We start from the raw sequence: 13,985 nt of genomic DNA, 5'->3' as shown, positions 1-13,985 counted from the left end.
GTGGTACATGTAATGGGAGGTGTGGACAAGGTGGGCTTAGCTGGAACCCTCAAGCCTAGCTTATGATGTATCAATTCTCAAAAGAACATGGAATGGACTCTCCTAATGAGGTTTCAGAGGCTTGGCAAGAAGCCATTGGACCCCATCCTAGACTCTGGTACTGAGGCAATGTTGGTCATGTATTGGTTGGTCAGATTCTGGCAATAAAGAAAACACGTGGGAACATAGCTCAGTTAGTGAATGATGAAAATGAATTACATGTTCAGTCAATGCTCCATAAAAAAGGATAAAGATGAGAATGATGAGGAATACAGTTCAGTCATTGCTGCTTATCTGAAAAAATGTTCACAGGCCTTCTAGATGTGTTTCTGATGGACATAAGCATTAAACCCAATGAATCCGATTAGAGTCCTGTTTGTTCAAAGTTTTTTTTCAAGTAGCATCATGTCTTCCCTAGTTTGTGTGAAGACATTGGGCCTGTGAGCCTAATGGGACTGCTGTGACTTCTTTAATATTGCCCCTTCTTCTGGAGTTTCCTCTCTGCAGCTCAAGCTTGTGAATCCTCTGGTGATAGATTAGCCCGGAATTACCTGTAAAAGCTTTGCCACATTCTGAACATTGATATGGCTTCTCTCCAGTATGAACCCTCTCATGTATGACAAGGTTTCCTCTCCGTTTAAAAGTTTTATCACATTCAGAACACTGATATGACTTCTCTCCAGTGTGGACCCTCTGGTGTGCTATAAGATATGACTTCTGTGTAAAAGCTTTGTGACATTCAAAACATTGATATGACTTCTGTCCAGTGTGGATCCTCTGGTGCCTAATAAGATATGACTTCACTGTAAAAGCTTTGCCACATTCAGAACATTGATATGGTTTTTCTCCAGTGTGAATCCTCTGGTGTGCTATAATATCTGACTTCTGTGTAAAACCTTTGTCACATTCAGAACATTGATATTTCTTCCATCCAGTGTGGACCCCGTGGTGTGCTATAAGATCTGACTTCTGTGTAAAAGCTTTGTCACATTCAGAACATTGATATGGCTTCTCTCCAGTGTGGATCCTCCGGTGTATGATAAGATGTGACTTCTGTGTAAAAGCTTTGCCACATTCAGAACACTGATATGGCTTTTCTCCAGTGTGGACCCTCTGGTGTGCTATAATATCTGACTTCTGTGTAAAAGCTTTGTCACATTCTGAACACTGATATGGCTTCTCTCCAGTGTGGATCCTCTTGTGTGTGATAAGATGTGACTTCCATTTAAAAGCTTTGTCACATTCAGAACATTGATATGACTTCTCTCCCGTGTGGATCCTCTGGTGCCTGATAAGATATGACTTCCATTTAAAAGCTTTGTCACATTCAGAACATTGATATGACTTCTCTCCAGTGTGGATCCTCTGGTGTGATATAAGATCTGACTTCTGTGTAAAAGCTTTGTCACATTCAGAACACTGATATAGCTTCTCTCCAGTGTGCATCCTCTGGTGTCTGATAAGATGTGACTTCCTTGTAAAAGCTTTGTCACATTCAGTACACTGATATGGCTTCTCCCCAGTGTGAACCCTCTGGTGTATGATAAGCTCTTTCTTGGTTAAAAAAGCTTTGTCACATTCAGAACATGGATATGGCTTCTCTACAGTGTGAACCCTCTGGTGTCTGATAAGATGTGACTTCCATGTAAAAGCTTTGTCACATTCAGTACACTGATATGGCTTCTCTCCAGTGTGAACCTTCTGGTGTGCAATATGTTTTGCCTCCATTGTAAAATATTTGTCACGTTTCAAACAAGAAATCACTTGAAATGACTCCTCTTATGTATACATGGGTTGGACTTTACTGTAAAGCAATTGTCACTTCCAGAACACTGAAATGACTTTTCTCATGTTGTCCTCTGAGGTTGGATCAGTGTTGAAGAGGACCCAAAGCACTTATGACATTTAGAACACGGATATGACTTGTGTCCTGTGTGACTCCTCCAGTGAACTGCAATAAAAACTTTCAGTCAATTACAACACCCAGATGTTTGGTTTCCCATGTGACCGAGTTGTATTCATGAAGACCAGCATGACCGAAAACGTGGCTCATCAATCCACCTGTACAAAAAAAAATAAAAATCAGAATTCTATATAAAGGGGCTAAAGTTGGTTTTTATTTTTAATGATCATTATTAAATATATCTTATATATCATCACGGGCTGTGTCAGCATTATGGTTGTCCTCAAAGGACCAGTTGTAACTGTAAGACTAGATGTCCAGAGCACCTCACCCCCCCCATTACATCAGATGCCAAGAACCCCACACCCACCCTAACATCACCGTGCACCTCCTTTGGGGGAAGAGCTGGAAAGCAGAAAGTGCAGGGTCTGGAGGAGGACCAGAGGAGGAGTGGAGTCAATTACCAGAGTCTGCTGAATGCTGAGACCAATGGAGACAAGGATGAGGGGATGCTGCAGCTGCACTGAGAGGTGCAGGATTTGTCAGAGGAGTTCTATTCTCCTCTCTGCTGCCGACTCCTGAGACAAGGTGGGGGAGGAGACAAGGGGGTACCTGCAGGAGAGGTGCAAGGGCCACATGAAATAACCTAGAGAGCTGATATAGATGTTTGACACGTATGATATATATTGAAAGCATATGTACAATGTACATCATTATGTATATATATATATAGTATATACAGTGGGGATGGAAAGTTTGGGCACCCCAGCTAAAAATGTGTATTAATGTGCATAAAGAAGCCAAGGAAAGATGGAAAAATCTCCAAAAGGCATCAAATTACAGATTAGACATTCTTATAATATGTCAACAAAAGTTAGATTTTATTTCCATCATTTACACTTTCAAAATAACAAAAAAATGTTGTCTGCAAAAGTTTGGGCCCCCTGCAGAGTTAATATCTTGTACTGCCCCCTTTGGCAAGTATCACAGCTTGTAAACGCTTTTTGTAGCCAGACAAGAGTCTTTCAATTCTTGTTTGAGGTATCTTTGCCCATTCTTCCTTACAAAAGTCTTCCAGTTCTTTGAGATTTCTGGGCTGTCTGTCACGCACGGCTCTTTTAAGGTCTATCCATAGATTTTCAATTATGTTGAGGTCAGGAGATTGTGAAGGCCATGGCAAAACCTTCAGTTTACGCCTCTTGATCTAATCCCCCGTGGATTTCGAGGTGTGTTTAGGATCATTATCCATTTGTAGAAGCCATCCTCTCTTTAACTTCAGCTTTTTCACAGATGGCATCAAGTTACCATGTGCTGAAATTTTATTGAATCCATTTTTCCTTCTACTCGTGAGATGTTCCCTGTGCCACTGGCTGCAACACAACCCCAAAGCATGATTGATCCAACCCCATGCTTAACAGTTGGACAGAGGTTTTTCATTAAATTCTGTGCCCCTTCTTCTCCAAACGTACCTTTGCTCATTCCGGCCAAAAAGTTCAATTTTAACCTCATCGGTCCACAGAACTTGTTTCTAAAATGCATCAGGCTTGTCTATATGTTCATTTGCAAAGTTCAAACGATGATTTTTGTGGTGAGGACGTAGAAGAGGTTTTCTTCTGATGACTCTTCCATGAAGACCATATTTGTACAAGTATCTCTTTATAGTGGAATAGTGACCACAACTCCAGTGTCTGCCAGATCTTTCTGGAGGGATCGTGCCGTCAAACGTGGGATTTGAATTGTTTTTCTCACAATCCTGCGAGCTGTTCTGTCTGATATTTTTCTTTGTCTTCCAGATCTTGCTTTAACTTCCACTGTTCCTGATGACTGCCATTTCTTAATTACATTCCGAACAGAGGATATTGACATCTGAAAACGCTTTGCTATCTTCTTATAGCCTTCTCCAGCTTTGTGAGCGTCAACTATTTTCAGTTTCAGTTTTCTAGACAACTGCTTAGAAGAACCCATGGTGCTGATTGTTGGGGCAAGGTCAGATGAGTCTGGGCATTTAAAACCTTTGAGATTGACATCACCTGGTCTTCCCAGACGATGATTGAGAACAATCCATGACACTGGCAGGTCTCAGCTTTGCAAAGGGGGCAGTGCAGGCTATAAATTCTGCCTGGTGCCCAAGCTTTTGCAGACGCCATTTTTTTGTTTTCTGTTATTTTGAAAGTGTAAATGATGGAAATAAAATCTAACTTTTGTTGACATATTATAAGAATGTATAATTTGTAATTTGATGCCTTTTGGAGATTTTTCCATCTTTCCTTGGCTTCTTTATGCACATTAATACCAATTTTTAGCTGGGGTGCCCAAACTTTCAATCCCCAATGTATATATATAAAATATATTTTTTTATTACATTAAATTGTATTTAAGACAGTTTTAGTGCACACAGTATATCCAACATTCAGCCCAGACAATGGAGTCATACATTCTAATGTATAAGCAGTTGTGGCAATGTTACAGATCATACAGAACAATAACTTGCTTTGTCTCTGGTGTCACTTTTACCTTCTATAAACAAATGAAAAGAGAAAAAAGAAGCAACGTAGAACAATTCACCTGTACATGGCAAGTATCTCTCTCCAGTACATACATAGATAGCTGACTCCGTTCAAGTAGGCCTGTGTCTACAGCATCATACACCAAGTATCGGCCTCCAATGTAGTTACCATTTAGTAGGGTACAGTTGGCCGGGTCCATTTTTAGGGGCCTAAAAAAGTTAAACCTATAAAAAGCTATGACAAATGAAGTATGGGGAGTGAGTACCGGAGTATCCAGCCAGTTCTGCCAGAGAGCCATAAGTCTCCTAGGAGAAGTTAGGTTTTCACGTATTAATGTGGAGTTCACCTGCTCAATCCATGCCTGGTGGGAGTATGAGTTGACAACCAGAATGCTTGGATTCGATTTGCAGGTTTGTTCAGAAAGTGCATCTAAGAATCCAAAAATTACAAGCTTAATCTCAGCTAGGGAGAGACTTTGTTCAATTAAAAGAAAAACTTCAAAGACAAGTGAGAAAATGTAAATGAGCAGCTGAGAGAAGACCTAAAAAACACTAAAAAATACCCCCAAAGATCTATCCTAGAAATTCAGTCTAAAATGTAACAATTACACCAAGAAAACCCTCAACTGAGAGAAGAGATAATGACACCAAAGATACAAATGGAGCTCAACAACCAGGAAAGAGAATCAAAGAGGATGATTTATACAAAGTACCCATCAAGGAACAACAGACCGGTGAGACCAATCAGCTTCCGAAATGTAACAAGACAAAGACCAGCAATAGCCAAGACAACTCTACTAATCCTGAGACCACAAATAGTGATGGCCGAACACCCCCCTGTTCAGGTCGCGGTCAAACATCCGAACCTACAGAATGTTCTACAGTGAATGTCGAACACAAAGAACTGAGAGGTGTCTTACCGCATCTGAGTATGAAGATAGCGCTCAGTTACTAAAATCCGGCATGAGTTATATGATGAAGTCACGTGGTATTTTAGTAGTGAGACATACAAGACTGGTATGGATTTTGAGAGGAACCCTCCATGCCAATTATTTTTTTAAAAATGGCATGGGGGTCCCCTAAAAATCCATATCAGACCCTTATCCTAGCATGCAGCCCGGCAGGTCAGGAAATGTCCTCAACATGGGGGGGTGCCTTAGGCCAGGAGCCCCCCAAAGCACCTTGTCCACATATTGATGGGGACAAGGGCCTCTTTCCCACATCCATAGCTTGTGGTTGTGGGGGTCTGTAGCCTGGGGGGCTTATTGGAATCTGGAAGCCCCCTTTAACAAGGGGGCCCCAAGATCCTGGCCCCCCACCTATGAGAATGAGTAGGCGGTATATGGTATTGCTACCCATTCACAAAAAAATGTGTAGTGTAAAAAGTGATAGGAGACAGTCTTTGACAAGTCCTTTATTAAAAATAAACATTTTAAAAAATGTCCCCCAAAGTAGATGCAACATCAATCACGATCCGGCCACCACCACCGCTACCCAAAAAAGGGGAACAAAGCTCTGCTTGTGATGCTGGCTCCTGGCTGTCTGACAGCTGGGGCCGTGAAAACAGCTTTTATATACCCCACCCCCCTGTGACATCACCACACACTGTGATTGGTCAAAGTATTACACTTGACTTGTGGTTAGGTGCATTACTTTGTCCAATCACAATGCATTGTCAGGGCACAGTGCATTGTGGGGCACGGTGGGCAAACAGCCCACTGAATGCCCGTACCGTTTGTGTTTACCGAACACATGAACGGCCCATGTTCAAATCAAACTTAGGTTCAACTCGAACATGAAGCCCATCCCTACAAACAAACAATCATCAAACCACAAGAACAGCCAACAAACTCCGGATTCTTATTGTTATTAATAGACTCCAATGGGAAATATCTAAACACCAAACGGCTCTTCCCAGGAACAAGAGACAACAAAATTCAAGTCCAACAACTGAACAAGCGATAGGAGTCATCAATGATCCGTATTTCACCAACCCCAAACATATCATCATACACACCGACCCAAACGTATCATCATACACACCGACCCAAACATATCATCATACACACCGACCCAAACATATCATCATACACACCGACCCAAACATATCATCATACACACCGACCCAAACATATCATCATACACACCGACCCAAACGTATCATCATACACACCGACCCAAACATATCATCATACACACCGACCCAAACGTATCATCATACACACCGACCCAAACATATCATCATACACACCGACCCAAACATATCATCATACACACAGACCCAAACATATCATCATACACACCGACCCAAACATATCATCATACACACCGACCCAAACATATCATCATACACACCGACCCAAACATATCATCATACACACCGACCCAAACATATCATCATACACACCGACCCAAACGTATCATCATACACACCGACCCAAACGTATCATCATACACACCGACCCAAACATATCATCATACACACCGACCCAAACGTATCATCATACACACCGACCCAAACGTATCATCATACACACCGACCCAAACGTATCATCGTACACACCGACCCAAACATATCATCATACACACCGACCCAAACATATCATCATACACACCGACCCAAACATATCATCATACACACCGACCCAAACATATCATCATACACACCGACCCAAACATATCATCATACACACCGACCCAAACGTATCATCATACACACCGACCCAAACGTATCATCATACACACCGACCCAAACATATCATCATACACACCAACCCAAACGTATCATCATACACACCGACCCAAACGTATCATCATACACACCGACCCAAACATCCTCCAGGGACAAAAGGAAGCCTCTGAGAATAAACTATTACAACCAACAGAGACCGCACAACAAAAATGTCCTCACTCCAACATCATACTGTCCTCCCTAATTCCAAGGATGGACATAACAAACAGATAAATCCAGGTCAGAGCCTACCATTCACCTGACACAACATCATTCCATCATGACCCAACACCTCTATGACTACAAACACCTCAACTAACAAGGGGGCAGTCAACTAGCAAGAGAACCCAAAGACATTGTACTGAATGGAACTCACAACCCGGGATCTGGCACAAACCATCTCAGATGGACACAATGGGTTTGATTTACTAAAACTGGAGTGTGCAAAATCTGGGGCAGCTGTGCATGGGGGACAAATAAGGTTCTAACTTTAGCTTGTTCAATTAAGTTTTGACCATAAACCTGGAAGCTGATTGGTTCCTATGCAGAGCTGCACCAGACTTTGCACTCTCCAGTGTCTCATTGTCATCATATGCTGTGTCCATAATGACCACCCATCCCCCCTTATTAGCTGGGTTCAATGTTATATCTCCCCTTGCTGCTAATGATGGCAATGCACCTTTCTCCTCAATGGTACCATTATTAGGATATGACCCCAGAGTTCCTGATTATAGACTGTCATACGTCACCATCTTTATCATCCAAATGAAGAAACATTTCTGCTGCTGCATATGTAGTGGGTGGTGGAAACTTCCATTTTGTCTGTAAACCTCAGACAGACCTACTCAGTGGTGTGACTACAGATGATCCCTCAATATCGCCTCTCCAAGAATAATGTCCCTTCAATCTAATATTCCTGAGACATCTATACAAGTCCTGTGCCAACAACAACTTCTTCATGATACCTTTAGGGCTGAAGCCCAAACCTTTCCCCAGAAGGTCCATCTTACCCGATGTCAGTCCAGCTGAGGAGAAGGTGAGAATTCCGTCTATTTCTGTTGATGATGAATCATCTGTTGGGATGGTTGGATGAGTGGGAGATCCCTTGTTGCAGCGTTGATGTTTCCTACCTCCCCTGTGGCCGGATCTCTGCTGTTTCCTTGATTCTGATGTACAATACGAGGTCGGTGTTGTCCCTCTATAGATCCTAATAAAGTGCCTCCAGCAGAGGAGGGAAGTGATGGGTCAGAGGCTGTAGAAGAAGCTCTAGTGAGCAGTCTAGATGGACGAGGTGAGTCTTGTGTAGGTGGTGCTCCAAGAGTACGCCTGATTAGTAGATGGTTAGATGTTGGACTCCTTCAGCTGCTCGGCTGACAATGCAGACTGCAGTGTAGACTCCACCTCTGTGATCTGTACAGCCAGAACAGGTTCTTCCTTCTGGAGAAATGAAACTGGGAGAAAAATGGAGCTTTTGTTTAGGACTTGTGTAAACAGACCACTGGACTCCTTCCTGTCCACAAACAGACCACTGGACTTCTCCCTGTCCACAAACAGACCACTGGACTCCTCCCTGTCCACAAACAGACCACTGGACTCCTCCCTGTCCACAAACAGACCACTGGACTCCTCCCTGTCCACAAACAGACCACTGGACTCCTCCCTGTCCACAAACAGACCACTGGACTCCTCCCTGTCCACAAACAGACCATTGGACTCCTCCCTGTCCACAAACAGACCACTGGACTCCTCCCTGTCCACAAACTAAGCTGGGGTCAGTTTACCTCCTAGACCCCTCAGAATACGCTGTTTTCTAAGATTCAGCTAAAGTTATCTTTTTACATAGACAAGACAGTTATCTTTTTAGGAACTTGATGTAATTTACAAAAAAAAAACCCTGTTCCCCTCCTCCACAGAGGGCACCCCTCCCCCACTAAAGACACCCTCTCCACTGAAGATACTCCATTCCCCTCTTTTCCTCCTCTTAAGACACCCCTCCCCCTCCTTTCCTGCACTGGGGACACCCTTCCCCCTCCCCTTATGAGGACACTATCTCCCCTAGTGTTGTCACCCCTCCCCCACTCAAGACACTCTTTCCACTGAGATCATCCCCTCCAGTTTAACACATTGCCACCCGGCCTATAGCCAGATGGCGGTCAGGCGAACAGCTCGTGCCTCCAGGTGGATGTCATATGGCAAAAATAAAAAAAATTTAAAAAATTTTAATTTTTTTTTTTGTGCTGTCACCAGTCAGTGTCCCTGATCCCCACCATGCCAGTTATATGATGACGCTGTACTGCACTGGTGACAGGATGTGAAAAAAATAGTGAAAATCATTTTTTTTAATTTCTTCATTTTCCAGAAATTTATGACAAAAAAGTTACAACTTCAAAGAACTCGCCATGCCTCTTATGAAATACGTCGGACTGTCTACTTTGCAAAAAGAGGTAATTTGCGGGATATCTGTACCGTCCTTACATTTGGGGGATATCTGTACCGTCCTGACATTTGGGGGATATCTGTACCGTCCTGACATTTGGGGGATATCTGTACCGTCCTGACATTTGGGGGATACCTGTACCGTCCTGACATTTGGGGGATACCTGTACCGTCCTGACATTTGGGGGATATCTGTACTGTCCTGACATTTGGGGGATATCTGTACCGTCCTGACATTTGGGGGATATTTGTACTGTCCTGACATTTGGGGGATATCTGTACGGTTCTGACATTTGGGGGGGATATCTGTACTGTCCTGACATTTGGGGGATATCTGTACTGTGCTGACATTTGGGGGATATCTGTACTGTCCTGACATTTGGGGGATATCTGTACTGTCCTGACATTTGGGGGGGATATCTGTACTGTCCTGACATTTGGGGGATATCTGTACTGTGCTGACATTTGGGGGATATCTGTACCGTCCTGACATTTGGGGGATATCTGTACCGTCCTGACATTTGGGGGATATCTGTACTGTCCTGACATTTGGGGGATATCTGTACCATCCTGACATTTGGGGGATAGCTGTACTGTCCTGACATTTGTGGGATAGCTGTACTGTCCTGACATTTGGGGGATATCTGTACTGTCCTGACATTTGTGGGATATCTGTACTGTCCTGACATTTGGGGGATATCTGTACTGTCCTGACATTTGTGGGATAGCTGTACCGTCCCAACATTTGGAAGATATCTGTACCGTCCTGACATTTGGGGGATGTCTGTACCGTCCCAACATTTGGGGGATATCTGTACCATCTGAACATTTGGGGGATATCTGTACCGTTCTGACTTTGGGGGATATCTGTACTGTCCTGACATTTGGGGGATATCTGTACTGTTCTGACATTCTTGGACCTCAAGAAAATAGATTGGCTGTCAGTACTTCAGGATTGATCAATATTCAGATATCTCCCATAGTTTGTGAACTCTATAACTTTCCTACAGAATAAATCGTAAATACTAATTTGGGTTATTTTCACTAAAGACATGTAGCAGAATACATCTCGGCCTAAATTTATGAAGAACAATTATTTATTTGCAAACTTTTATAACATAAACAAAAAAACATGTTTTTTTTTCAAAATTTTCAGTCTTTTTTTGTTAATTTAGCAAAAATTAAAAACCCCAGCGGTGATTAAATACCACCAAAAGAAAGTTCTAGTTATGTGAAGAAAATGATAATATTTTAGTTTGGGTACAATGTTGTATGACCGCGCAATTGTCATTCAAAGTGTGAGAGCGCTGAAACCTGAAAATTGGCCTGGGCAGGAAGGGGGTAATGTGCCCGGTATGGAAGGGGTTAAGAAGCTCCGGGTAGTTCTGGTTATTAAGGATACGTATGAATGTGGTAAAACCTTGAGATTGGAAATAATATTTGGCCTTGCTCCAAATTCTTTCAATCAGTGCTAGAGTGGGGAACTGTGCTAGGGCTTTGAACTCGCCTGCTTCCAGGCATTCCACTAAATGATCTGTGGACACAATTCCTAGAAGAAGTGAACTGACCGGGTCTGGGTGTGGATTGTCCTGCCAGGCTGGAAAGTGTTGTAACTGGGCCACAATATAATAAAGAGAAGGATTGGGAACCTCAGGGCCTCCCATATCTTTAGCCTCCTGTAGGGCCAAGTGGGGAGAATTTTTTAAGAGATCTAAGGAAGTATCCAAAACTGTGTTAATGTCCCCCATTACCAATAATGGTGTTTGTGGATGGGTGGCTATAAATTGAAACAGACATCTCACCGTCTCCATATGAAATGGTGGAGGTACATACATATTTGCAAGAACACATAAATGAGAGTCCCAACTGTATAACAGAAATATATAACGACCCAACGGATCTATTTTGGATGAGATAACCATGAAAGGTACTCCTCTGACAACCATTATACTCATGCCCCTAGAGTACTGAGAGTGGGCAGCATGGAACTGAAGGGGGAACTCAGAGCGTTTCAAAAGATGAAGAGCATCCAAAGTCATGTGAGTCTCCTGAAGGCATACAATGGAAGGGTTTTGATGGCTGAGGAATGTGAAGACAGACGTTCTCTTCTTTGGGTCATGCAGGCCACAGACATTCCAAGAAAGGACAATATCCTTTTGATTACTCATAGTTATGAAGGAGGTTATGAAGGCTAGGAGTGTGATTCCTCCGGGGTAGTGTTCCGTGTCCCAAGGAAGTGTTTGGTGGGATATCGTCAGCACAATATATACAATTATAGGGAACACCCAGAGACGCTGGATCTCCTCTCACACTCCAGTAGGCGATAATTGGTGTAGGATGTTTTCCAGTCCAGAGACAGCATAGCAAGTGAAAAAAATAGAAAAAAATACCAGCTTAGGCCAAAACATGGGCAAACCTGAGTCAACTCAAAAACGCCCTGCAGGGTAGCAGAAGGGGGAAGCAAAGGGACTATATGTGACATTCCAAAGGGTGTAGCCATGAGAGTCATCTGTTACTAAAGCAAAACAGGCAATCTACTCATCCCTGAACTCCGCTTTCATACTAAGGGAGAGACAAGGAGAAATTTGAGTTGGGAACGCTGGGCAATGGATAAGTCATACTGGAGCTGGACATAAGCACCTTTCATTCCTATCCAGCCAGGTAGCTGCTGCTGCAGGGGAGTCATAGAATTGTACGGAGCCATCTGTTATGACTCGTAGCTTCTCAGGATAAATCATGGAGTAAGACACTTGGATCACACGTAGGCGGCATTTAACATCAGTAGATCTGGCTCACTTACGCTGGATTTCAGCTGAGAAATCTGGAAATATAGATATTTTTGCACCTTGTATTTCCATGGCAGGTGGTTGTCTAGCAAGATGGAGGATGACATCTCTATCCTTGTAATGTAAATGTTTCAGTAGACAAGGTCTGTCAGGGGCCCCCGATGGAGGAGGACGGAGTGGGACCCTATAGGCTCTTTCCACTGAGAAAAAAGGTGTTAGGTCATCTTTGCCGAATGTATTCAGTAACCAAGTCTCAATAAATCCCACAGGATTCTTTCCCTCAGCTTTCTCAGGCAAGCCTACCAGGTGAAGGTTGCTCCTACGTAGGTGATTCTCCATGTCCTCTGATCTGGCCAGGTGCTCAGATGTTCTCATGGTGTTAGAATGTACATGTTGTTACAATGGAGGGAGTTCATCCTCCAATGTGCTCACCCTGCCTTCAATGGTGGTCGCCCTCTCTCTCATCTTGTGCATATCATGGCGGATAAATAAAATGTCCTCTTTCATGCGTTTATATTCCACAGTAAGCTGTGTGAGCGATGTGCCATGAGTGTGGACTGCTGTTAATATTTCTTTCAGCGATGGTTCTGGGGGTTCAGGAACCTCTGCATGGCTGTCAGAGTGGGGAATAGGAGAGCAGGTACTCACTGTGCCGGAGGGCAGAGAAGGCTTTGCAGAGGCCTGAGGGAGCTGCCACCCCCTCTATCACTCATTGCCATCTTCCCAACACAAGAAGTACTGAGGTCAGAGAGTGAGGAAACAACCAGAACTGTCTTTTATAGGAGGGACAGTGATGAGGGGATTATAGGACGAGGGTCCCCACCCCCTCTATCACTCATCACCATCTTCCCAACACAAGAAGTACTGCACTTCCTTATTTAGTCCATGATTTAGTCATGAAGAACAGCGGGGCTGAGCCCCACCAGAGGTCAGAGAGTGAGGAAACAACCAGAACTGTCTTTTATAGGAGGGACAGTGATGAGGGGATTATAGGACGAGGGTCCCCACCCCCTCTATCACTCATCGCCATCTTCCCAACACAAGAAGTACTGCACTTCCTTATTTACTTCATGATTTAGTCATGAAGAACAGTGGGGCTGAGCCCCACCAGAGGTCAGAGAGGAAGGAAACAACCAGAACTGTCTTTTATAGGAGGGACAGTGATGAGGGGATTATAGGACGAGGGTCCCCACCCCCTCTATCACTCATCGCCATCTTCCCAACACAAGAAGTACTGCACTTCCTTATTTAGTCCATGATTTAGTCATGAAGAACAGCGAGGCTGAGCCCCACCAGAGGTATTGTAGCCCCACCTGGCAAGTATTGTTTTTAATCTTTACCCCTGCTGTGGGCAAGCTGCAGGGCTCTCCTTTCAGGTGCCAGCCTCTGCCACCCCGTGTGTGTGAACCTCCCCTGTACCTACTATGCTTCCCTGACTCTGCTTGCCCATTTGTGGACCCGGTTCAGTGGGTCCCGGAGGGTAGAGGGGACGGAGGAGATGTTCACTCCCTTCTTGTCCTGACCCAGAAGTGATGTTATGACAGATTTCCCGACCACCGAGGATGGCAAAGAATGTAATGCGAT

The 13,985-nt window shown here is 43.7% G+C and overlaps 1 protein-coding gene across 1 annotated transcript in view; it reads right to left on the bottom strand.

Annotated features, from left to right (window-relative positions):
• Positions 1-13,985, bottom strand: part of LOC149461916 (uncharacterized) — a 99,633-nt gene that overhangs the window by 31,044 nt on the left and 54,604 nt on the right. The window contains exon 3 of the mRNA XM_089677748.1: positions 457-1,815. Within this exon, the coding sequence (XP_089533874.1) occupies positions 457-1,815 (1,359 nt within the window). The remainder of the gene's footprint in view (positions 1-456; positions 1,816-13,985) is intronic.

Source organism: Staurois parvus, unplaced genomic scaffold, assembly GCF_062004578.1.
Source record: "Staurois parvus isolate SC_StPar_1 unplaced genomic scaffold, SC_StPar_1.0 ptg000191l, whole genome shotgun sequence".
NCBI classification, from domain to species: domain Eukaryota; kingdom Metazoa; phylum Chordata; class Amphibia; order Anura; family Ranidae; genus Staurois; species Staurois parvus.
This window is presented reverse-complemented; position numbering and strand designations above follow the sequence as displayed.